Source organism: Mycteria americana, chromosome 1 (genome assembly GCF_035582795.1).
Source record: "Mycteria americana isolate JAX WOST 10 ecotype Jacksonville Zoo and Gardens chromosome 1, USCA_MyAme_1.0, whole genome shotgun sequence".
NCBI classification, from domain to species: domain Eukaryota; kingdom Metazoa; phylum Chordata; class Aves; order Ciconiiformes; family Ciconiidae; genus Mycteria; species Mycteria americana.
Genome location: NC_134365.1, coordinates 2193967 through 2219973, shown reverse-complemented (window position 1 = coordinate 2219973; position 26007 = coordinate 2193967). Strand labels below are relative to the sequence as shown.

Genomic DNA, 26007 nt, shown 5'->3' with positions numbered 1-26007 from the left:
TGCCACATGCAGGACCAGCTTCCTGGGCTGGAGGAGAGAGGACGAGAAGTTCTGAACCTTCTTTCCTCTTGCAGGATCTGGAGAGGCTTTTTGAAGCAAATGGTATCAAGGTAGGTAACGCTTTGACCTTCCTTCTGCCAAGGTGATTGTAATTAAGCTTCGTCATCTCTTCCCTCTGGCCTTCTGGAGACTCTGTATGCTCCCCCAGGTCCAGCACTGGCACTCACAAGAAAACAGGGTTATTACATTTCCTTTTACAGCTTACCATGGATATTTAAATGCTTCTTGGACAGCTTTTCTGCTGCTATGTCATGGGATGGATGGTGGCTTTGAGGCCCATGTCACATTGAGACTTGGCAAATACCCATTCAGAGCTTGGTGCTACCACCTGGGTTGGCTTGTACTTCAACACTGGGTCTGCACAGCCAGCCAGAGGAAACCCACACAGCCCTCTGGGTGCTCTGGCCATGCTGTGTGTCCTGTTCAGTGCAAAGTCCAGTTTGGGTTGTTCCTTAGCTCATAACACAAATAATAGTGAATAATCACTGTGTAATACAGCCGTGCTAGACTGGTGGCCTCCCTCTCCACTTTCAAGGTTGTCATCAAGCTCAGGAAGTGTGATGAGGCTCAGCTTTTAGTGTCTACCAGGCAGGTACTTATAGTTGTGCTCGTTACCTTCAGCTCCTTTCTGTAAGCTCTGGAGATGTGACCGAGGGAGGTGAGGGACTGACTGATCTGCTCAAATGTAGGGGTTTTACTTAGGATGGGTTGAGCTACCACATAAGGACCATCGATCAGCTCTTAGATGCCCAAACCATAGACACCTGTATTTAAATCATCCATTGGCTGTCGGGACACATCACTTCACCAGGTGCCCTGTGAGCCCCACTGGAAATGCATGGGACATTGTTTCGGGGTGGCTGCACTTGCACTGTCATGGAACACCTTCCTGTCAGGAACAGGAGGGTGGCACTGGACTACTGCCTTAATGGTCTCCATCGGTTGCAGCTGGCACTGCTGAAGGACCTCTCCAACGCGCTCTTGCGGGACGGGCTGGACGGGCTGGTGCGGCAGCTGGGTGGCTCCAGGACAAGCAAGACCTCCAGGAGAAAGCAGGTACCTCTGCATGCCACCAAGCATGGCGTGAGTGTTGTCATCTGTCATCCTCAGGGGGCAGACAGACCTGGAAGGAAATGAGAGAGAAACAGAAATGAATCATTGAAGGCTTCAGGGTTACCTCTGTCATCAGGGAGGTTATGGTGACTTGCAGCCACTGTAAGAAACAGTTAAGCTGGAAGAGGCTAATGGCTTGCACCAGGATCTTGGATCTTCAGCTTAAACTGATGGGATTGCAATGCATGCTTTCTTTCAGTGGAAATAAAGGAATCGGTCAACCCTTCTTGTTGATGGAGGTAGCTAGAAGTCATCCTCCAAAGCCATCAGCCTACTTGTGCCCTTTGAGGGCTGGGGGTTGCTGGAGTGGTGGGTGTGCGAGGGGAGCCAAGCAGCTGAAAGCACGAGAAGCGATCATGAGGGCAGCCTCAAAACCAAGAAGGGTCCCAGGGAAGCAGGACTAGCTTGGCAGAAGGCTGGGAGGTGACCATCAGGGAATTGCTGGCTACTCAGTCCATTCTGGTTTGGGAAGGCCAGCAGGTGGGACAGAGCATGCTGGAGAGACAAGACAGTGGGCAGAAATAATGTGTCAGGATCCAGCTCCTCGCATGTGTGGTTCCTGGGAGCTCAGGTTCGTCTCGGCCACCTCGACTCACTTTTTTTGATGTTGCAGGATTCACGGGTGTTTGATACTTCTCATGATGCCCTGGCCAGCACGGAGGTGACAGAAGAAGCACAGAGCCTGGAGGTGGAGGTTCAGCTTAGTGTGCCGATGTCTGGAGGACTCCCAAAGGTGAAAATAAACAGCGGAGCAGATGGACTATAGTTATGTAGATCTGTGCTCCTGTCCATCTGGTCTGCTGCAGCAATAATATTAAGAGATTGCACATCCGATGTGTACTGGCTGCCTGTGAGCTCCCAGTCTGTGCTCCAGTGATGCCTCCTGCTGATCCTTCTCCTCCCTTCCTCTCCATCCTTCTTGTCTTCTGAGCAAAAACCAGCACAGGTTGGGCTGGTTTCAAGCCATCCCCATTCTGGTTATCTGTTGAACTCACCCTGCAACTTCTTACTCGGAAGCTGTAATCTAGGTGCATCTCTCCTGCCCCAGTAGAGATGGATCCAATCCTGCTGTCAGATTGGGTTGAGATTGCCCAAGAGAGGAGTCCCTGCCATGACTCCACAGCCCTTGTTTGCTTGAGTACCCAGGCTAATTGCTAGGCATAATCTAGTCACCTGCATCCTTTGCAATTGTAACAGATAGCTTGTGTTAGGGGCATTAGGAATTTATTAGCAATGTTAAGGCTTAATCTCCACGCTGGATCCAATTTCCAGTGTGATACAGCACACCTCCAGGAATAACATCAGAGGGCTGTATCCAGGTCACCCTTCATAGCTGCTGGAGGAGTCACGGATGTTAATTTGCCCATACTAGACAGTCCTGATAAGGGATAGTCCAGGAAATAGTGCCTGCAGCTGCGGTGGGGCTTTTCTCATCCTCTTTTTATGACAACCAAGAAGTGACTCACTCTCCATAAACCCTTGTTGGTCACTGGTAGGAAATGTTGTCTCTAACTGGAGCACAAGAGCTGCGGGGGTGTTTGGAGCCAGCTCCTGATGATTTTATCTTCCTCTGTGGTTGGTTCAACGATGACCCAGTTGCTCAGGCACTTAGACAGGGTGAGACAGGCTCATCCCCTCTCAGCTCTAGGCTCTTGCTGTGATCTCGGGTGAGACATATTTTTCTGGAACATTGCAAGCTGGATGATAGCATTTTAGGGGCTTGAGAGGGGGTGAAGTGCTCACCAGTAGACGTGTTTGCACCAAGAGACACAAACTGGGTGTGTGTCAGCAACCCTCAAGCCAGCAATGCTGGGATTTGAGGTACAGAGACACCAAAGCTGTCTCTGTTGGGCTTTGGGAGCCCAACCCAATCTGGCAGAAAGGGTTGGGGACCTCTCTGCTCATCTGGGCCAGTCTGGGCTGGACTTCAACCAGAGAGTTGGGAGTGAAGGGGTCAAAGCAGCCCTCCAACCCACCAGGGATCCTTGCAGGCTGCCCCAGCCCATCCTCGTTGGCACTTCCCAAGTAAGGTACAAGAGAGGTCTTGGCACCTTGGCTCTCCAGCCTCGTCCTGCTGTCTCTGAGCATGCTATTGAATAAATGGCAGGGTTGAAAAAGCAGTGTATTGTGGATGATGTCTTGACTTACGAAAAGCAGTAACTTTCTTTGGTCTCCACAGGGTCCATCTGCTGGTGGTTCTGAACCTGAGTACCAGCCCCTAGGAAACCCTCCTGAGTACTTGGAGAAAACATCTGAGGAAAGAAGAAAGGAGAGAGACTCAAGAGGGACAAACACTTCTCTCAGCAGTGTATGTAAATGCCTCTTCAGGGACTTTTAATTACTTTTTTGTTTGTGCTTATTTAGTAGATGCAAAGTGGTTACATTTCTCAAAGCTTGATTGGACAAATCCTTGCAATTCTGTGAGTTTTGCCCCTATTTTACTGAAGTGAAAAGCTAAGTTAGAGAAAGGGTAAGGATGTCTGCATGAATCAGTGTCAGAGCCCAGAAAAGGGTCTTGCTTTCCATTTTCCACACTGGTAATTAGTGAGACTGTGTTGTCGCTTATCTACCACCCTCTGCAGAGCTTGGCTGTGCCCCCACCACACCCAGAAGATGATCTTCAAGGAAGCCAGTCCACGGAGCTTCCCGAGTCCTGGGAGGAGAGGGTGGAAGGACAACCACAGCAGGACACCAGCCATGTACGTCTTCCCCAGCAGTGCTGGACCAGCGTGGAGATAAGTGATAGACTGGAAGGGACTGGGATGCACATCTCCCACCCAGTGCTCTGAGTCCTGGGACAGGTCCCCCACATCCTCAGAGGAGATCGCTGCTCGGACATGGGACCTGGGTGGGAGGCTGGTGGCCAACCTTGTCCTCTGCATACAGGCAGGGAAGTGGGAACCCCCCAGAGCCCTTGGCAAATGTTTTGTTCATTAATTACCCACTTTGTTGGGGTAAAAATGGACAATCTCTTTCTAATCTGAATCCATCTGGCCTCAGCATCCATCCTATTCTTTGGGGCTTGGTTGATTGAATAGTCGATTCTCAATACTTTTTAAAATCAGACTTTTAATACTCCAGGGACAGTGCAGACCCCAGACAGTGAATTTAAGATATGACCCTGACAAGATATTTCCTTTCCTTCTTACTTTTCACAGATGTCTCAGAATAGTCCACAGGCCCTTAGTTTCCCTGCACAGCATTAGTCTTTTAGACCCTGGTATGCACCCTCCTGAGCCTAGCTCTGGAGTGCAGAGTCTGACTCCCTAAAAGAGGAGGATTTTGGGGTGTGAGCAGGAATTTGGGGACTTCCTCCTTTTTAAGGGCTCACAGACAAGAGCAAATTGTAATGTAACAAGCCTTTATGGGTCAGCTGAGCCAAGGTGACTGTCCCAGAGGAAAAATGATGCGGGGTGACTCACCTTACCTCTTCCTTCAAGGTCTGCAAGACATTTGCCTGTTAAAAAGTTGAAGTGGTTTGTTACTGCACCTCAGCTGAGGGGCAGTAGCAAAGAGAGAGGTTTCTTCTATAGCCAGGAGCTAGAGCTGCTTTACAAGTGCATGTGTACATACCCTCTAAGACACATTATATCATTTTCAGCCAAGTTGGAGGGTGCATCCAGGCTGGTAGAAGCAGTGATCGCAGCTCAGCTGATGGGCAATAAGTTGTGGTTTTGCTGAAGTGTGGTTGTCTGAGCCCTAACATCCCATTTCACTTTTTTTTTTTTCCTCTGCCCTCTTCAGCATGCATTTTCTTCTAAGAGCCCAAACCTTGCTCCACTGCCATGTACCAAACCCAACACTCTCCAGTTTGAACATCATTGTAACCACAAGTGCACAGTCCAGCCTAGCTGGGAGATCCTACCCCAACACCATGCATTGAGTGACACTAGCCCCAGTGATGGAGAGAGGGAAAATACATTCATCCAGTGCTGTTTTAACGCCTTTGCATACTGGTGTGCTCCGGTGTGATGGAGGGAACGCTCTTTTTGAAAATACTCAAAGACAGCCTTAAAAAGCTAAGCGAAAAATCCCTTGGATGTTTACTTGCAGCTACAGGCACGGTTACTCCTAGGAACAGCATTAGCAAGGATATTTCTAGGAATAGCAATGAGGTTGTAGCTCAAAGTGGGGAGACCCTGGTGGAGGAAATCCCACTCTGATTTAGGCACTCTTCTGAACACTTGCTTCTGCTCCCATCGCTTTAGCCATCTCCCAGCTGGCTCCGCAAATTAACACCACACTGAATCACGAAGCTGGAACAACCTTTGTTACAGCAGCCACGAGAGGGCTCCCGGCACAAACACACGCACACACACCCCACGCACACGCGTGTATGTGTGTAAGCTGCAGCTCTGGAGACGGTGGCCTGTGCCATGAGCATCCATCAGCTTTGTTTCTCCTCCTGGATGTGTCATTTCCCTTGGCCGGGCATAGTTAAACTGGAGAGAGACCTGGTAGCACAAAGGATGGAGCCCAAACCCCCTCATTTCTTGTGGGATTGGGCTGCAAGGACCCTGGATGAGGTGGGAGCTTTTTGGTGGTCCGCTCTTGAAAGCAGGTAGAGCTCAGTCCATATGGATCTGCACCCGAAGACCATGAAACTGGGAGGGTCCTGAATCTGTGGCTCCATTTGAAACTGTGGAATTTAGCCCTGCTGGATGCCTTTTATGAGCAGACTCCTCAAGGCTTCACACATGCCCCTGCGTGGAGTCATTTAATAAATCAAACCCACCACAGACATGGCATCTTCCTCCTCGATGAAACAGGAGTGACCCCTGTTTGTTTGGTGTCTGGGAGCTAAATGCATCCTTGTGCCCGGACACCGTGGCCATGGCACCGGGAAGGAAAAGGGATGGCGTGGCTATGCCAAATGTGACATTTGGGCAGAAAGGAGAACAGTCTTCAGTAATCAGGGGTGTAAGCAATTAATTGAATCCCTGCATCCCAAGGACCAAAAGCACTCTTCTATGTCCCATTTGGGATGCCACGGTTTTTTTTAAAGCCCAATGGGAAATGCAGGGCAGAGCCACAAAACTGATTCCCATCTGGCTTCCAGGCTCATTTAATCACGAGAGACCTAAGACCAGACATTTTTTAGCCAAACTCGGGGTGCCTGAGATGACTTGATTTCTGCATTGAAGAGCTTTTGCAGGGAGGAGACACCACATGTTAAAGGGCTCTTTAATCTTGCAGTGAAAGGCAGGAGAGCTGGAGGGAGGAAACTGAAAACTTATAATTCAAATGGGAAATTAGAACTCAAGCTGGTTAACCCCGGGAGCAGACGGAGGGAGATGGGACAAGACAGCGATTCCCCGTCTGTCGCTGCCTGAGTTATCAGGAGCAGAGCACAGGGCTGGGGGAAAGTTTGCACTTTGGGTTTATAGAGGTGATCTCCTGCCCTGTTGGGGCTGGTGTTCAAGAGCCCTATAGATTAGTGCGTGCCATATCAGTGCCATCCAACAGTGATGCTGCACCTCGGTGTTTGACAATAATTATTGGTGTAATCCTGCAGCCCGGTATTGCCAGACACCTTCTTCTGAATCTCAGCCTAGAGGATTCCCCATCAAACGAAGAGTTGTTTGAAAGACGGGCAGATGGCATCACCCTTCCTGCTCTCGTGTCCGATGATCCGTGTTTTGGTAGGGGCGTTTGCAAAAGTGGAACAGCTGCCACAAGTTTTTTAGGGCACTTCAAACCCCCCCAGCACAATAGGATCTGCACCCTAGGGTGTTTTCCTCAGTTGCATTTGGCATAAAATCCCCTTCATCCTCAAGAGGAGGGAAAAGGGTGGTCCAAAGGCAGGGAAACAGGAGCAGCTCCTCCCTCCCTGCAGCTCCTGCATCCTCCCATCCCTGTCAGCTCCCGCGGCCAGACTGAACTCAGCGGAGGGTAATGCAAAGGGAGCAAAATAGAGCCGGTTGTTTTCCCGTCAGCAGCAGCTGTAATCATGAATTTTACCTGTTAAAAGGTTCATGGGGCCCTAGAGAGAAACAGCCTGTAATAGTCCAAGAGCTTAATCTCGGAGGTGCAATTTCTGGCTGGCAGGAGTTAATGGGGGAAGCGAATTAACTGATATAGAGAGGGAGGACGAGCCTAGGTACACATGCCCCTGCAGGAAGCGGTGGCCAGTTACTCTTTCTGTGGATGAGCCGCTTCTTTGGCGTTACAAGACCGTACTGGCCAATTCCTGCCGCCTCCATCTCCCAAATCCCCTCCAGTTAAGCTTACTCATTTTCAGAGTTAATTCAGATAAATGCCTCTGGTTGTCTCCATGTGGATAAACCCATAGTCACTGAATTTTCCTACCTGATAGCTTCTTGGCCTTTTCTATTTCTCTCTTTCCTGTACCTCTTTCTTCGCAGGAATACTTTTTTTATTCCCCCTTTCACTTCCATTTTTCTCTTTCCGGTCCTAATTTTATCTGTTCCTTTCCTCCTTTTCTCCCTTCTCTCTTTTCCTTTCTTTTTTACACTGCCACCTGCCATCGGTAAATCATTCCTTTAGAAAGCAGCAGCCTCCCTACTTTTCTTTGAGGTGCCTTATTGCTGGCATCTCAGAGCAGGAAACTGCTAAAATTGCAGAGGAATTGCAGAATGAAGAAGAGTTATTACCCTCTGCAATTTCCCACCACCCCAGTAAACAGCAGCTTTATGAGATCGCGTGCATACGGGTCGCCCTCAGAACCTCGGCAAGGTCTTGGCAACCCGTGGGTTTGCCTCGCCGCCGCCTTGTGACGCTATTCACGTGTCTGCAACTTGAACATGGACCCGTGCTAAAGAGCAGCAGGATGGATGGGAACGCCCACGTGGTCTCACCTGACGGTGCGATCTCATCCACCCAGATCACCTCGGTGTACGCCTGGGAGATGTTTCTCTAGCCTGTCCCACATCCCTGACCTGTCTTTTATTCCTCCTCCTGTCTCCTCGCCATGATTCAATAAAGAATTTCAATTTTAATTGGACCAAAATATTTTTTTTTTTTTCCTTACGTATTTTGGTGAGTCAGAAACTTCCTGGGTTCATTAGCCACTAGGTGAGACTATCATCCAGCTAGTTAAAATCCAGCAAAACAGGACTATCACCCCTGAAAACCTGACAGCGTAATGTCCACAGCTGGACTAACCAGCATTTCTTGGAAGTCCTTCATTTAGGATTTACTTTCCCTTAACTTTAACCATCTGAAAGTCTCAACACATACTTCTAGGTGAAATTAAATGAGATTAATCCAGGTCTTTGTTTCTGCAACAAAAAATGTGGGAATAGTGCTAAATAACTGCACCCCATCCTGATTTTTTCCCTCTCCTTCATGTGCTCCTGGCGGGTCTCCGGGTTGGGGTTTGGGTGCAAGGAGGTGCCCAGCTTGCTTCTGTTATAAATCAATTCATCAATTCACTGCTTTTTTGCTTTCATATCAAAATATTCACCAAAGCTACACTGCAGTGCTTCCACTGTGTGGTTCGGGGAATAATTGCTGTACGCTGGGATATCCACCAGCTAGGAATATTATAATTTTTACAGCAGCAAGCAGATAATTTACCGTTGCTAATATGGAAAAGAACAAACAATTTGTGATCCAGGCCAGTAACTATTTGTACAAGTTTTACTGTGTGTACTTTATATATTGGCCAAAATCATGAGCACTGCAAACATCACCAAGTGGCAGGTTAATGTGTAGACATTAATAGGCATTAATATTGTGTTATTCCATTCGGGTGTACTGGGTAAATCAAATGCATAGCAGGTGTGTTACCCAGACATGGCTGGTGCAGGGAGGCATTTAAAGTTCAAAGTTGCAATATTTTAGGTGGTTTTTATTTCTTTGAAATAGGAGTAAATTAATTGCACAGTGCTAATAATATATATGTTATTATTACTATATATATAATATTAGTTGTTCAGCAGGATGCTGTTTCCCTTTCCACAGGAAAATGTGGATTTAGACGATGGCTCTGCACTGCCAAGGCACGTTAGAGCCAGGAGATCTGCCGAGCACGAGAGACACACGGTAAAGACCCCGTTTCGCTGCGGTGGCTTCGGACTGGCCTGTGTGCAAGAGCAGAGCCAACGGCATGATCCAGGAGGAAGCGGTGACCCTTCCTTCTTCGCTGCATCACGGGTTCATCCCCCTGGTGCCCCGGGAGCTCGGAAATCCCCATCGGGATCCGTGGTGAGTGAAGACCCCATAGAAGGGTTTTTTCAAACACATGGACACAAGGGGAACCCCGGCTGCCCACTTGTGCAAAGTCATAATGAATGTAGAGGGGAAGTGAAAGGTTAGTGATAAATGTTAATAAATAAAGCAAGAATCAGCCGCAGAAGAATCTGTTTTTCTTGGCAGAGCAGATTGTTCTCCCTGTATCTGGCAAGGGAAACGTGATGCTCAGAAAACAGAAGTGGGGAAAATCAAATTTAATCGATGAGGGAACATAATAACCTGGTTCATGGGGAAAGCAGCATAACTGAAGGGTGTTTTGTGTCCTGAGAGCGCAGAAGATATTTGTATGTGTGTTTAAATGTGCAAATATATGCGTGTGTTTATAAACGCATACATCTCTGACATACCTGCACAATTACATTGCCAGCTTTAACACAATATGCCAGAAACGGAAAGCGCAAAGAGCTGATTTTTACAAAATTTAAGACAGACCTATTTCCAGGAGTTAAGGATGAAAAATTCTGAACAACAGATTTCCCCTAAGTTTGAATGAATTTCTTTGAAAGCGGTGAGTCACTCTCACCCTGCATTCTCAGGAGGAATGGCAGCACTGAGCTGAGGTTGTCCATACCATGAGAAAACATCTCTCTTCTCATAGACCTCCGTAAAGGGACAGGGTTAAGGTGGGACATCTGTGCCATTGCCAAAAGCCCGGTACTGAGGCATTTCTTGGTTCACGAACCCTGGCAGCCCATATGCAATGGACAGCACCAACTCTCAGATGTCCCATCCAGGCTGGAGCAGATCAGAAGGAGCCTGGAGGCCACCCTATATCCAGCCAGGGGCACTTCGATGGGGGTCTCACAATCCCTGGTAACACACGGCTTCCCTACGAGATGCCTCCAGCCTCTCCACTTGCTGCCTAACACCTTGCTGCTCAGAGATGTCTTTTCGCTGGCTTAGGGGCAAAACATATCTCCAACTGCTCTCCCACTTTCCTCTTTTCTTTTTCAATTCAAGGCATACCCAGGCCCTCATCACCCGAGGAGAATTAAGGTACAGCGTTCATGTTGTAGTCCTCTTATCGCAGATGCGTGCGGTGAAGATGCAGCTGGTTCTTTCTCCCATCACGCTGCATCCAAGCCCGTCTCTGTACGTGCTTTTCTTCTCAGAAGGAGGACACTGGCCCAGCGGATCCACCCTCCCATGGCCAAAAGGTCAGTGCTTTTGTTTCACCTTTTAATGCAGATACCCAACAGTGCTGGGAGGAGGCAGGACAGTGATCCATCTTCCCAGAGCAGTCTCATTTGGAGGCTGAGGAATCATGGGCGAACATTGGCCCGGCCAGTGGGTTCAAGGGGTAGTAATCAACAGTCTAAACCATTGGTAATGAGCAGAGATCCCAGGCTTGAACCTTTCACAGCTGATCCAGACATGGGGTTTGTGTTTTGGGGATCCTTAATCTCTCCTCTGTGAACTTCTCCCATCTCCCTTAAACTCATGGCATCTTTTAACATCTGTAGTGGTCTGGGGCAGGGAGACCCTCAGCTTACCACTCATATCTGGCACTTACTCTGCAATTTATGTTTTCTCTCTCTACATTTCCACTGCACAGGATAGGAGGGAGGGGGTCAGGGATATGCCAAATCTGTTTTGGGAATGCAACTGGTGGAGATGAGGGGTTCCTCCACAGAGGTTTGCCAAAAGCTGGTGCAGGAACAAGGGCAGTACCCTCCTGGTCCAAAGAGGGAAGGAAAAATGTAGTAATGCATGTTTGCAATTGAAGATGTTGCCTGTTGTTTTCCAGGGAGAAATGGGAGCTCCAGGAGCCCGCGGAGACAAAGGAGAAAAGGTAGTGATACCGTTTTTCTGGCCTGAGCCTCTGAGACCAGGAGAAGGCTCTCTGTGCTAAGAGGGTCTGGAAGGGGAGAGGCAGCTGTGGACATGCTGGTGGAGAGGACATTCAAGGTCTATGGGAGACTGTGCTGATATAAATTGGGATTGCCACAGTCCCACTTTTATCCCTGAACCTGGCTGCGTGTTTCTGTTCCCTCCCTTCCAGCAATGCTAACACGCATCTGCCATGCGCTCAGGAGTAAATGCAAAAATTCAGGGTTTTTTTTATAAGGTTCATTTTCTGCTGGATCAGTGAACTAAACCAGGTGACAGACAAGCAAAAGCCAGCCCTGGCACAAGGACAGGGATGGAAGAAGGGCCCCACAAAACACCATTTCATGAACACTTTTGGCAGCAAAGGCTTATAGGGACCAAATGGCAGATCTGGGGTGGTGGGACCCAGATATTCAGGAGAAAGGCAGACAAGGCAGGGTTGTTGTTAAAAGGCACAGCCCGATGGGGAAGGGATACTTTGCATGGGCTACCGTTCAAACATCTGTGTGGTGCAGCATCCTGGGGACACAGGCATGAGAAAGGAGAGAGGGAGGGGAGGTGGCTGGAAGGTGGATGGTTTTTGTCTTGCAGGGGCAGCCTGGGGAGATGGGGGAGCCTGGAGAAAAGGTGAGCTGTGGAGTCGGTATCAGCAGCTGGAGCAGGACAGCGTTACCAGCTAAGTGGCCCAAATCCAGCACTGGAGCTTGCCATAGTCAAAATCTGCTGGGTCAACCCAGTGCTCCATCTACTTCCTGAGAGCAGTGTGGCTCCGTGTTAGGGCATTTGGCTCTTCCCCGGTCATGCAGCCACTGCTCACCTCCGCTGGGGAAAAGAGGTGGAGGTCAGAGGTGCCAGTTGCTCCATGCTGCTGTAGGCTATGAGCAAAACTGGAAACCTTTGCTCTTTCTCAGGGTTGTACTGAGGTGGTGCTTCACAGGACCTCTTGCACAGGCTTGGTAACTCTCTCTTTATTTCATAGGGCACCAAAGGAGACAGAGGTGAAAATGGTCAAAAGGTAAAGAACAGCATTGGTGCCACAGTCAGGGGTGTCTCTTCTTATGCTGTGAGAGCTAGCCTCCTGCTCTCCCTCCTCCTTTTGCCATACCTCACCTCCCCATCTCAGGGCGAGATGTCCAAGTAACCTCCTGAGATGTGGGCTCACTGTGGCTAGTCGCTCGCTAGGGACCCAGCGCCTCTCTCTTGACCAGGGACAGACTCCAGGTGGCTCACATAGACAGGACACCCACCTTATAAATGAGTAATGTCAGAAGATGAGAGTCTCTCCCAAAGTCCTCTGATACCATCTCCAGTAATATTCCTGCAACTCAGCTCCCTGTTTTCTAAAGCTTTTTAAATGCTCTTGGCAGCTTTGTCTCTCCAGGTCAGATAAGACTTCCCATCCTCTAGAGGAGATGTGATGGTCAGTGACGGCTCTGTAGAAACACTCAATGTAGGATCAGCTCTGAGGGACTTCAGCTGGGTGTCCAGGGAGCAGCATGAAGCAAGCTCTCATTTTCATGGGCCCACAGTGGAAGGATTGATCTTGATTTTTCCTGACCTCCTTCTCTTCACAGGGAGAACCAGGAACTGGGTTCAGAGGTCCTGTTGGTCAGGCTGGGCCACCTGGATTTAAGGTAAGCCTTTCTTCTCTTCTAGATAGGATCTCACTTGTTTTTTTCTGGGTCTTTCTCTTTGTAGTCCATGCTTTCCACCGCTGGGTGTGGAGCACAGAACTGGCTGGGGCTACAAAGATAAAGCACCAAAGCCAGTCCCAGCCTGGGAAGGCAGGAACACCATCACATGGGTCTGGGACAGAAGGAGTGCTCTTTTTCCTCCAAAGGGCCATTTCAAAGCAGGTGAGGTCCAGAGAATAAATATCATAGAATCATAAAATCATAGAATGGTTTGGGTTGGAAGGGACCTTTAAAGGTCATCTAGTCCAACACCCCCTGCAATGAGCAGGGACATCTTCAACTAGATCAGCCTGTGAAATATGACTGTGAAAAAAATCTAGGGAATTGTGGTCTCAGCAGAGATGCGTTTCTGTGATCCCCTGGGATGTTGCAGGTCTGCAGGGTTTGAATTCACTGGAGAGCTCTGAAGGTCTGCAGGTAAGGGCTCCCCACTTAGCAAGCCATGGTACAGCCCTTTCTCCAGCCCTAGGACCTCTCTTACGGACCAGGGCTGGAGGGGGTGTCCCCAGTTCTGTCTACTGGTCATGTGAATTCAAGGAGACACCCCAGGCTTTCTCCAGGACCTTTAGGGGGGCAGTTAATCCCACCTAAGATCCAAATTCCTTGTGATTCACTCAACAGGGTGAGCCAGGGGCCCCAGGACCTCCAGGAGCTCAGGGCATCCAGGGCATTCGTGGCAATGCTGGCACCCCCGGGTCACAGGGGGACAGAGGGGCTCCAGGTCTGCCCGGGATGCCAGGACAGAAGGTAGGTGGTGTGCAGTGAGGGGACAGCATGTGTTGTGTTAGTCACGTCAAGGTGAGAACAACGATGGCCCTACTGAGACTGTCTTCGCTGGGTGTCCACTGTGGGTCAAGCCCCCACCTATCCAGGTCTCCAGACCCTGAGCCTATACGTAGTCAGTGAAGAGAAGCAGGAACAAAGCCTAGCTGCAGAAGGAGAGGTAACAACAACTGATGTTGTTGGGGAAAAAACAGGCCAAAGATTTGGTACAAGGGGATGTCCTTCAAGTTCAAAAAAAAAAAAAAAAGCAGTGGAGATCCAAGCAAGGTGAGGACCTGTTGTTGTTCTTTTAAACTTAGTGATGTGACTTGATGAGATGACTGGGAAGAAAAGGGGTGGTGATAGCACAGGGGGATGTCAGCAAGGGGTTTTGGGGTCATTAGCCCCTGGGAACAGAGGGAGCAATAGGTAAGTCTCATTGCAGGGACATGGAGGCTTAGCTGGAGGTGAGGTGGGGGACAGCAATGTGCCTAAACTCAGGGTCTCGGTGTAGCTGGAGTCCCTTCTCCCAAAAACAAGAGGCCCACACAAGGAGGCTATTCCTCCTGCTTGCTGCCAGTGCCGGGAACATCTGGGGGCACCAGCTCCTTCTTTCTGTCTGGATGGGGGAAAGCAGAACCTTTCCCATCAGGGTCTTCTTCTCCTTAAAGGATTTTGTTTTCAAGGGGGAACGTGGGAAGAGAGGCCGGAATGGATTTGCTGGGCCCGCAGGACCATCAGGATCCCCAGGAAAAGAGGTGACTTTTGTACATTGCCCCTGTGTCTTTTGAGCAGTGGGCTTTTGAGGGGAGCATCCCTTTTGAGGGATGGCTGTGGTAGAGGTTGAGGCCCTGGTACCGGGGTGTGCTTTCACACTCTTGGACCACTGGGACAGGAGAGCATTGAGGACTTGCAAAGCAAAGTCCTCCTTTCTGTTTTGTTTCCTTGTCCTACAGGGGATTCCTGGAACACCTGGACCCAAAGGCAACAAGGTCAGTGCCAACCTGGTCACAAGTAGCTGAGATCCTGGAGTGGCAATGGCACAGCCCGCTACCTTCCCCTGGCTCCTTGTCCCTGACCCCATCCAGCCTCTTCCTCTTCCCTTCTTCATCCCTCTTCCACCCTCATGCCCTTCTTCCCCACGGTTGCTGGAGCATCCTCCAGAGAGCGCAGCAGAAAGTCAATGGAAGTGAGTCTCCTGACTCTTTCTGTGCCTTTTAAATCATGGTCAAACTAATCAGCAATCATGTGATGTGGTGTCCTTGCTCCGAATGAGACCTCTGGGATTCTCTGATCTGCAGGGAGAAATCGGCATTGGAGCAGCTGGCCCAAGAGGTCCCCGCGGACTGCCTGGCCCCAGGGTAGGTCCCTCCATAAATGTTCCTGGCTTGGCTTCTTGCAGCCTACCCTATTTTTGAGGCAGCTTTACACCATCACCTCCCACTCACCCATCTTGGAAGATGACTAAAGGGCTGATTTCAGAGCCCTCCTTAATTTTTCACCAGCCAGATTTGGAAGTGATGGACACTGCTATGCCCAGCTGGAGCTGGCACTGACCAGAACCTGTCCACAGGTTGCAATTAGCATCCCCTCCATAATTAGACACCCTCAAGCATTACCGATCACACTGGCCAAGTGAATCCTGCCCCGCTGACTGTGTTGGCTGTGCTTTCACTGGCTAGATGGGAGCATTGAAGGCAATATCTACACCTCTACATCTGTGTGTTTTATTCCTAGCAGCTTGGTGAGGAACCACCTCAGTTTGGTATGCTTTGGGGATGCTACCTTCAAGCTCGTTCCTTCAGAAATCTGCCTCCAGCTTTTTTATCCTCATTCCCCTCTTCTCTCCTGTTGTCCTGGCAGAGGGAAACCCACCCCCATCATCCTTGGAGCAGCAACGTTCACTTCTCCTCACGCTGCTGAGAAGTTTTGGTCTCCTTCTGTCAAAGACCCCAGGGAGACCCTCTTGAGTCGTAATCAGAGGCCATGTTTCAATTTGCTGCTTCTGTGGCTGTTCTAAGAATAAACTGATTTTATGCTGCAATCCATTTAGACAAACTCCCCATCTGCCAGCAGAACCGTTCAATGAGGCCCCTGAGACAAAACACTTAATGAGAATGTCAACAGCTGCGAAAGGTCTGGGATAAACCTAGCTCAAGCTTCATTATCTGAAGGAAATGATGAAATAATGTTTCCGCTCTTCTGACTCCAGCATAAATCTGGAGTGAATCACAGAATCTCAGATTACATTGGCTTTATATGAGAGATCTAAACTTGGCCTCACAGGACAATGCCTAAGTCTAGGCATCTTAAAGACAGGTAAGTCTTGTAGGATCTACCTAGGGAGGTCATAAGAGGACTTCATAGACGCACCAGCACAGCTCTCTCTTGTAGCAAGGTTTATAAGGAGCCAGTAGCACACTTAAAGGGAGGCTCAGAACAAGGTCTGCAGCATCTGGAAACCGCAGCTGGGCATGAAGTTAAGCCTCACATTGGCCTCCAAAGGCACGAGTTACTGTTGAGCAGTTGACTGGTGGCCTCTTCCTGCTAGAAGTCAATGGTATGAGTTCCAGGTGAATTCCTGGCTGCCTTATTTATTGCGGTGAGTCCTGCTGAAATCATGTTCAGCAATGAGTTATGGATGTGCAGAGAAGCTACTGAGCCCTCTAATCAGGGGGAAGAAATCCGTCTGTCCCAGGAACATCTCAGATCTCTGTCCCTTGTTGCAATGCCTTTGTCAGATGTAAGTACATCTTGGGGAGGGACACACCAGGTTATCCAGCCTCAGATGGCTTTTTCTGAGCTAGTCCTACCAGAGCCTCTCTATACCAACAGAGAGGAAGAAACACCTTTTTGGAGTGATTTCTATCATGCTAAATCAGGTGCAGATCATCTCACAAATGCCTGTTTCTCTCAGGGACTGAGGAAAAGCTGAAGCTTGAAGCTTCAATCTGACCGAAGCATTATTCTCTAAACACTGCAGTGTCTACCTGCAGTAACATGTGGATGATCTCAAGCCCTTTAGGCTCTTTGATCCAGATCCATAGGAGCATTAAGGCACCTAATCCTGATGGAGGTATAAGTGAAGAGGTTGGACAACTCCTTCTAGGATCTGGGCTTCTGCATGCTTAATTCCTGTTATCCCCAGGGGGATGGTTTGCAGTGTTGGGACTGCGCGTGTTGCATTTCTCTTTGCTGATGGCCATCACTACCCCTCTCCATCCTAACAGGGTGACGAGGGCATCGTGGGAGTCCGGGGCCCCACTGGCACGATGGTGAGTGTTAAAATAGCATGGAGGGCTGATTTTACAGCACAGATAACAGTGGGCCCAGGGCTGGCAAAATCCCCATGAGCAATGAAAAAAATAAAATGGGTTGATGCTTGCAGTGGGAAATAGAGACTTTGGGAACCTGAATTCTGATGTCGTGTTGGGATGAGTGAGTGTAAAACCTGCAGGCAGCTGTGAGTCGTAGGGTGTCATGCAGAGCACAGTTGCTTTATGCTCTTGTCCATTTGGCTGACTCATCTACAGGCTGCTTTTGAAGTCCTCCTGAAATATCACTCCCTCTCTGTTCTTCTTTGTCAGGTCTGCTTGCGTGCATGAGTTTCGGGGTCTTGTTCTGTTGTAAATTCCTTTTCACTGATAGGGGACTGAGTCAGGGGAGACGCAGATCACAGACGGTATTTTGACAAACACCTTTTTATTTATTACGCTGTTACGTCTAATGGAATGAATCTTTTATTACGAGTATGATGGGCCTTTATGAAGTTCCTCAGAAGGCCAAGGGTGGTTGCAGTACCAGGTTTCACACTGAGATCTCATCCCTGAAGGGCTGATTCTCAGCAAGACTGGCCCTTACACCATGAGGGCTTGCAAGATGACGTGTCCCGGTGGTCAGAGCAGCAGCACAGGGCACAGTGGGCTGGCAAAGCCCAGGTTTTGTGCCCTTTGGGAAATGTCTGTGCTCTCCCTCCTCCTCGTCTATCCTGTCCTTGCCCACCCCTGTGATGAGCTGCCAGTTCTGCAGGTGGAAGCTGCCACCTCTCTGCATATTCATGGAAGGTCACCGGTCCCCAGTTTTGCAAATGGGTTACACCTGGGGTGACCACCATGGCTCTTCAGTTCTCCAAGTGTGATTCCCATCCCGGCTCTGTCTCCAGCAGCTCTGACCTGCCCTGGGGAACATCTGGGGATCCCCGTCACCCCCACCTATGAGAAGCCCTCCAGGAGCAACCCTTCCCCTATGCTCTCTGAGAGATGGAGACCACATCTCGTTGATGTTAAGGGTACAAAAATCACAGTACATGGCTTGCAAAACGCGGGACGTTGGCTAAATTTATACATCCACCAAGTGATCCTGAGTTGTGCCCGAGACCCAATGGTGGGCAGAAGCTTAAGGCTAATTTTCTCTTTGCACCAGTGTGATTCACTTCTTCTCAAATTGCTCTCGGGGGGAAGGAAAGGAGAGTAGAGGCTCCTGTGCTGGTCCCACCAGCAGCTTCTCCATGGTGGAGCCCATCCTTGGAGGCAGCTCTGCCTTCAAGTGGAGGCTGCTCTTTCCTAACACCTTCCCCCACTGGTATTTATCTTCACATCTTGTTTTATGTTCTTGCAGGGTCTAAAAGGCTTCCCGGGTGTGAAAGGCGAAAGAGTAAGCAACAGTCATCTTATCTACACAGTGCCTGTGGAGGAAAGCACTGTTGGGGGGAGTCTTTCTCTGCAGCAGCCCACGCTGCTGATGCCCCTGTTAAAACAGTGGGCATAATCCCAGCAGATTCTGGGGGTGGACTGGGAAGGGACCTCGATCAGTGTGTGGGTGTGTGAAGTGGCGTCAGCAGCCCTCTGTAATGGCTGGGCTGAGATGAGAGTGCATGCTGTCTTTATGCGTGCCTGGTTCTTTTTGGAAGGAAATATGGGAGTTTGGACAGAAAGGGACCCCTGGTGTGCTCTGGTCGATCCCCAAATGTGTAGGGCTGGAGGAACGGGGCTGGGGAGCAGATGTCCTGCAGCATCAGCAGGACAATGACTGCCCACATACCCTTTAATTTGTATCGGCGAGCAGGAGTCCCCTTGGTCTCCTTCTGCTACATCCCACTTGCAACCCTTGGAAAGCGTAGTACTGAGAAGATCAGATTTTGTCCCAAATGTCAGGGGTGTGCCATGGGACACCAGGGGAGGGATCCACGTACAGCTCTGTCACTCAGAAGCAGTTCAAGCGCAGTTTAAAGCCTGTCTCTACTCTCCCGTCCCCACCTGGTCCTTGCAGCCTCCCCTTCTCCTGCTGTCACCACATCAGTCTTGAGCACTGGAGAAGGTTATGAGATGCCATCAGGAATGAGTCCTGCCCTTCAGCCTCATGTCCCATGCCCGTTATAAAAAAAAAGTCCAGGAACAGCTAATATTTCATACACTGTCAGTAAAGCATGCCAGATTTGAGGTTGAAAGTTGGGAAATCCTGTATTATAGAGGATGCTTTCCCACCCTAGATGTGGTGTAGGCACATCCCTGCATCACGGAGATGCTACATCCCGTTGGGAGGTCAAAATCCAGCAATAGCTCCACATGATGGATGTGCTGAGCATGGAGTCAGGCAAACCACTTCAGTCCTCTGGGTCTTTATTTTTTTGTCAATGCAATAAATTCTATTTGTACGCAATCTCTTGTGGTAAGCTAATCATTTTGCAGAGTGCCCAGAGGAACTGACTTCCAGCTGTGATAGATCTTAGGTGGCTTGGAGTGTGAACCAATGGACTGAGCAACACAAGAAGAGTGAGTAAAAAGGGAATCACTCACGGTCTTTTTTTCTTTCCTGTGTTCAGGGTGATCGGGGACTTCTGGGACCCAAGGGAGAAAGAGTAAGGACATTCCAGATTGTGACTTTCTGGGGCAGATGGGGTAAAAGGTTTTCAGGATTTTATAGTTACCAGTGAGCAGAAGGACAGTTATTTAAATGAGTCAGTGATCTTACAAGGTAGAGGCATAAATGGTAAAAAATATTTATATGTGTTTTCAAATATCTGGGGTCTTAGTGATTTTACAGGATTCATATCATTACATGTGGGTGAGTGTAGCCCACCCAGCATGGAGTGCTGAGCACGGATCCCAGATGATGGGATGCAAATGCCCTTCATCGAAGAGGACTTTAAATCCTACCTTCGGTCCATGGTGTTGTGTGCACTGCCATCCACGTGCCTGAATCAAGATCCCATTGCCAATGAAATCTTCAGGATTTGAGGCTCAAGGCCTCATGTGTGCTTCTCTGTGTCCCTGCTCAGGCATCTGGCCACTCCCAGGGTGAAGTTTTTCCTTCTGTCTAATAGGCGTTTTCCTTGCTACAACTTGTCCTTTCACTGCATGCCTCCAAGAAGAGCCTGGATCCATCCTCTCTACATTGTACACCCATGTAGGTAGTGGAAGACAACACACAGATGCCCCCCCTCCTTCTCGGGGGTCTCCACCGGGTTTGATCTACTTTGTTGATGCCATCCTTGCACTGGACACACCTCTCCGGGTTGAGCTTGTGTGATAGTTTTGACAGGATCCTACAAAACAACAAGAAAAAAAGTCGTTTTGGCAACTGTTTGCTGGGGCACAAAAATGCCTCCTGTGAATTAAGGGAGGAAGAAAATTTCCACTGATTTTGGTATAACCAGCTCACCCCGAAGCATACCACAATCTTAAAAAGCCTGAGCTGGCTCATAATGCGAAAATAACTCCCCGAGTGCTTCTGGAAAATGCACAGAAAATGCTGAACTTCTGCCCAGTGTTTTGTTAACTTCCTTCCTGGCTGAAATGGCTTGTTAGAAAATGAGTTTTAGAAAACCTACATGACGATTCTGCCTTTGAGTCATGCAGTATTAAATGATTAAGGCTGATTTGTCTCTGAGGAAGCTACTTTCAAAGGGGACTCGCTCCAGAGACGAATCAATTCTTAATCTCCTTCATGAAGAGGCCCCAAAACACTTTCCAAGCTGAAGGAATGTGTAATGCGTTTTCCAAATAATACCTTAATAAAATATAAGGTGGAGTGCGAGATAAAACAGGAGGGGGGGAATAACTGGCTTGGGTTTGTTCCACATTATTGCAGCTTAACTTTCGTTCTAACTCTCCCTTGATCAATACAGGAGTAACTGTGTGAATCCCAGGATCTGTGCTATGTATTGGATTAAAATACATAAAATAATATTCTCCCTTTTGTCCCCAAAATTGATTGAGCCCCATCCTGTCTCCGTTCAATACCCTCCAGAGCAGGGAAGCAGGAGGGTATATTAAGCCAGAATTTGATCAGGGTCCTATGGTGATGGCTGGATAAACTGCAAAAGATTGTCGAAGTTTGGGAAATACTGATTGATGCGTGGTTGTTAAGACTCCAGCAGCAAGGCACAGTCACCCTGAAGAGGGATGTTTGCAGCACTGAAGAGAGCTGGTGTAAAGGAAGTCCTTTTCAAATGGGCTACAGTTTTCCATTAGAAGGTGGCTTCAGCCCTCCTCCCTCCAAACTATGGATGGCATCACCACTTTGGAGACACAACCATTGCTTTGCCAGAGGAGAGCCATTTCTTGCATGGGAATAGCTTTGCCGCAGGTTCTTCACTCTCCTAGGAGCAAAATGTCCCTCCTCAGCTGCTGAGCTGATAAACAGACTTGGCACGGTTGTGTCCGTGGGGTTACTACATGCCTGTAGCTACCGTCTCGCTCAAGGTGACAGTTTGGGAGTCTGACCCTCCAGAAACTACCTCTGAGGGGTACCCTAAGTGCCACTCCCCTTCCTTAGCTCCAACTCTGTGTCCATAAACCAGGACACCATGAGTAGACCAGTTCACCATCCTGCCTATGGCCAGCTCCCACACCTGGGAAGAGATGCAAATCTTGACATCCTGAGTGACATACAGTGATGAAGGAGCCAAGCCACTATGTCAGATATGAACCTGTCCCACCACTGACCGCCTCAGGTCAGGAATTGAACCACAGGGTTATGCCGTGCACAGCTCCATTTCCAGCCATGACATCTAGACTAGGGTAATGCCAGTGGGCCCCAACATTTTTTGGAGCAAGAGGTCACTGTCGAACCTCAGGACTTCTTGTAGTTTTCTGTGCACATTCATCATCCAGCTTTTAGTTAAGCACAGACTAACCTTAACAATTAATGTTGTGCTGTGGAGCATACATGCCTTCCCCAGCATATGGACCACAGTTTGGGAAATGCTTACCTTCATTGCAGATGTGTGAATTACCATTTTGCCCATCATAGCAGGTGTGGTTCCATCCAGTGGGACCCGGGAGTTCATGTATCACCAGGTGTCTACATGTCTCTGTGTCCCCTTTCTCTAGGGTGAGCCCATGACTATTTTTGGACCCCAGGGCTATAAAGGCAGTAAAGGAGATCCCGTAAGTTTGACTCTTAGTGACTTTTTAAGCTGTTCCTTTCCCACTGTTGGTGGCATCAACACCAAACACAGCTTGGGATAAGCACTAGAACCAGCACTTTGGCCCAGAGCCAGTGGCTGAGAGCTGGGTCCTTCCAGGAGAGAGGCACAATCCACTAATTTCTGTCTTACCTTTCAGGGTGAACAGGGCCTGCCAGGTTTTGACGGAGACAAAGGCGAGAAGGGAGAGGATGGCCCTGTAGGAGAAAAGGTATGAACCTCCTGATGCAACTGAGAAACACAGCAAAAGGTGACTAGTTGGGTGAGGAAGGGACCAATATCTCTGCATCCTCCCTTCCCACACGCCTGCTGGAAAACACGGTGCAAGGACACACTCGCCCAGCTCTTACAAGAGAAAGGGAGAGGAAGGCTGGGGCTGGGGCTTGGGAACATGATACACAACCAGCTTACCAGGTGTCAAGTCTGTAGTTTTGGGACCATTTCTGCAGTACAGGATCACTCTGAGAAAAGCGACCATTCAAATACTGCAGCACTGCAGGAGTCCCGCATCTCCCTCCAAGAGCTGGCCGTGCTACTTCAAACCCTGCAGCTCTTGTGACATTTTTGTTAAGGCTTGGTTGGCTTTTCTGTTCCTGTTCTTCGTAGAGGGCTGTCCCCTGGGTGGTGGCAGAGCGAGTCGCCTGCTCCTCCGTCTGCCTTTGCTCTTTGAGAGCACCCTGTGCGGGTCTCAGGTCTCAACCCATCACCACTCCACTGGGAGGAATCATGTAACTCTCCCCCTCTCAGACTGAGTCACAGATTAAATCTCCATTTACTAATCATCCCTATTTGCATATTATGTTAATGCTTTTTGCTTTAGAAGTCTGGCCCAGGGCGGAGACTCTGCTGAATAAATATGAGTATCTACAACAGCAGCATCCCTATCTGAGCTAGACATCCAGCTCCTGTTATTTCCCATGGGGACCTGTATAATCAGTGTAGTTCAGGGTGGGAATTGCCTGACCCAGTGGGGACGTCTCCCTTGTGAAGAGGGAAATCTTGTCCTTAACACGACTGATGATTACACTGATTAGGTCCCCAGTGACTGTAAAGGAAATCCACGGAGAAGCTCTCATGGGTGGTACCTGTTTACCTGGTTTTATAAGTAAGTAAGTCAGATGAAAACTCATACATGACATCTGTCAGATTGCTTTCTAATAAAAAAAGAATACGTAAGCATCTCCTAAAGCAAGAACACCTCTTGGCCGAATATCTGAGTTACTTTGGACGGAGCCCCAGAGTAGTATCTCCACCACCAGTAAGTCCAGTAGGGTCTTGTACTTGAGTAGTTTGCAAGGAGGCAGCTCATCCAGAGGCTTTGAGACCCTTTTCTGCTTGTTTTCCTTCAATCCCCATCACTGAGCACCAACTCTCTTATAGAACAGTTTGCTGAGGTTTCTGCTGAGCCGTTCTGCTGCTCTTCCCAAGCACTGGCTGCCATACAGACCTTTGGGGTCCCTGGGGCTGAAGTCTGCTATAGAAATGGTGCTTTTTGTCATCCTCTTTGCCATCTCCATGCATTCCTCTACTGGTGTCTCTCGGGGTGGGGGGAGGGGTCACTTCAAGAGCAAGTACTTAAAATGTATTTGACAGGGATTTTAAAATTTTAGGGAGTCAAAGGTGAAGCTGGCTCCAAGGGAGTGATAGGGCTTTTTGGAACAAGAGGACCAGTGGGACAGAAGGTGAGTACAGTGAGCACCTATGTTAAGGCATCCTCTGCAAGAACTGATGTGTAAAATCCCTGCAGAGTTTTCTCACAGAATATAATTCTGCGTTCCCTCTCCAAAATTGCTGATTGAAATGTTATGGGGCTACCAGAGAGCAGAAGTGCCTGCACTTTTCCAGGAGAGCCCTAAAGGTGTCTCCCGTTTTGTAAAGCAGCATTGTGCCCTGGCATCTTTCCTGGGCTAAAACAGTCAATAATGACTCGCTGCAATGGCAACATTTAGGCGTGAGGTGTGAACTGCCATCTAAGCTCCGGTTATAGTCAATGGAGATGTAGAGCTCCATTCAGTTGCCCAGCTGAGATGTTTGGGGTATCCTACCTGCCCCCTCCAGCTGCTGCTGCAGGGGGGTCCCCAAAGGTCCCCTTGTCTCCTTTTCCACAGCTGTAGGTATCTCCTACAACAATCCCCATTTCCAGATGAAATGAAGCTCTTCCCCGTGGTAACTCGTCACCACTTTCCTTGCAGGGGGAGCCAGGAGAACCAGGCTTGCCAGGCTCTGCCGTGAGTTGGAGCATGTTTCTCTGCCTTTGAGAGTCTTGGGCGCGGAGCCGGGCTTGCACTGCTGGTCCTCTCCCCACAGCCATGTGTGTGGGTTGCGGGGTGGGATGAGGCGAAGCTGGCTCGGTGCTGCTCCACAAAGCCCACGTTCAAAGCAGCTTTGCAGGAAAACCAGCCGTGGGCAGGGGGGACCACAGCCAGAGGTACGTTTTAATAGGATGTTGCATTTTGCATTAAGGAGCACATGAAATATGCATTTATTTATTATTTTTTAATGCCTTTAGTGTATTAGGAGGCATTGCCAGACACGAACAGATGATGTTTCATGTTCAAATGGCTTAAGAATTGTGACTATAAGTTGTATATCCCATGAGAAATGTATATATCCTTAAGAGACTGGACTACAAGTAGCTATTCTCAGCGCTCAGTGGGTGCATGGTGCTGGCCAGAAGCAAAACAGGTATGCTGGAGCACCTGGTTAATCTCTGAGTTCACCTTGTTTCCTCCTGACAAATTGCAATTGGGGGGGAAAAAAAGCAACTTTGGTTTGCAAAAGCGTTTACATGCCTTCGAACGTCACTGTTTCACCTGGAAGAAACCCCAAGTGCAAAAATGGTCTCCAAGGTTGTCCAAAGTGAAAGAAGTCCCCGCTGATTTCTTTTCACCTGGGAAAGGAAGAAATAGGAGGAGAGGGAACACCAAAAGGTGACTGGGACATTTTCTCAGATCATGGAAATAAGAGCATGTTCAATTGTTTTCTTGCAATAAGAAATATCAGTATTTTTTTAACCTATTCCCCAGTTACGCCCTTTTGTGTGTGAGGGGGCGATTCTCAGCGACTACCTGTTGCAGTGAAAGCTCCACAGCCATTCAGCGCTGCCCACTGATTACTGGTCACAGCTGTGTAACTATTTACAAGCCCATAACCCAGACTGGTAATTGCTCACTGAGAAAAAGGCCCTGATTCAATTAAGTATTTCAACCCCTGCCTAATTGTAAACAACCTTCTGAGCACTTTGCCGAAGTGATGGGGCTGTAACGTGCTATAAGACCTCGGGGTCTGGGATCACCGCACGTAGGCATTGGATCGAGTATGTTTTTTAAATTGCTTTGTAGTGAACACCTGAATCCATAGCTGACAACCAGTAGTAGTGCAGGAGTAGAGCGAAGACATTTGTTGAGGCTGCTGAGTGCAAAGGAAGCACGGCTGGATCCCACCATCCTGGCCAGCAACCATCCAGTCATGGTCGGATGATGTGCTGTTTTCTACTGGCACCCACAGGGATCGGCACATAATACAGTTAACTACCAGAAAGTGGTATCTTGTCAATCAATATTTGAGGAAAGCTAAGTAATCATTCTTTTGGAAATATTTAGGGATTCTGCTGGGGCAGGTTAATGCTGTCTGTGCTGTGCTTGGAGCTAGACTGACACAATAGAGCTTGTGTTCGGTCCTTCATTAAATTTCGAAAATTGCAAAAGTCAGATCAGAGCTGGGGCTGTGTTGGAAGAGCCGTGATATACGACATCCTGGATGAAATTCATCCGTCCTCAGGTTAGATGTCTGCCACATTCACCCTCCACATCCGAGCGAACCGTGCTCAGACTTGTTTTATTGGCAGCTTTAGGGCACTCTTAGAGCATGATTCACATCATCGATTTCAGACACCTGTGTTAG

General features: G+C 48.9%; 1 protein-coding gene across 1 annotated transcript in view; it reads left to right on the top strand.

Moving 5' to 3' along the window:
* The window catches only part of LOC142416285 (uncharacterized), a 149134-nt gene that overhangs the window by 96529 nt on the left and 26598 nt on the right, over positions 1-26007 (top strand). The window contains exons 52-75 of the mRNA XM_075515707.1: positions 75-110; positions 1009-1143; positions 1787-1906; positions 3353-3481; positions 3756-3872; positions 9100-9177; positions 9289-9342; positions 10351-10386; positions 10503-10547; positions 11138-11182; positions 11812-11847; positions 12200-12235; positions 12795-12854; positions 13536-13661; positions 14363-14434; positions 14633-14668; positions 14978-15037; positions 16907-16951; positions 18294-18329; positions 19498-19533; positions 22010-22066; positions 22244-22315; positions 23715-23786; positions 24297-24332. Coding sequence (XP_075371822.1) covers positions 75-110; positions 1009-1143; positions 1787-1906; positions 3353-3481; positions 3756-3872; positions 9100-9177; positions 9289-9342; positions 10351-10386; positions 10503-10547; positions 11138-11182; positions 11812-11847; positions 12200-12235; positions 12795-12854; positions 13536-13661; positions 14363-14434; positions 14633-14668; positions 14978-15037; positions 16907-16951; positions 18294-18329; positions 19498-19533; positions 22010-22066; positions 22244-22315; positions 23715-23786; positions 24297-24332 — 1575 coding nt within the window. The remainder of the gene's footprint in view (positions 1-74; positions 111-1008; positions 1144-1786; positions 1907-3352; positions 3482-3755; positions 3873-9099; positions 9178-9288; positions 9343-10350; positions 10387-10502; positions 10548-11137; positions 11183-11811; positions 11848-12199; positions 12236-12794; positions 12855-13535; positions 13662-14362; positions 14435-14632; positions 14669-14977; positions 15038-16906; positions 16952-18293; positions 18330-19497; positions 19534-22009; positions 22067-22243; positions 22316-23714; positions 23787-24296; positions 24333-26007) is intronic.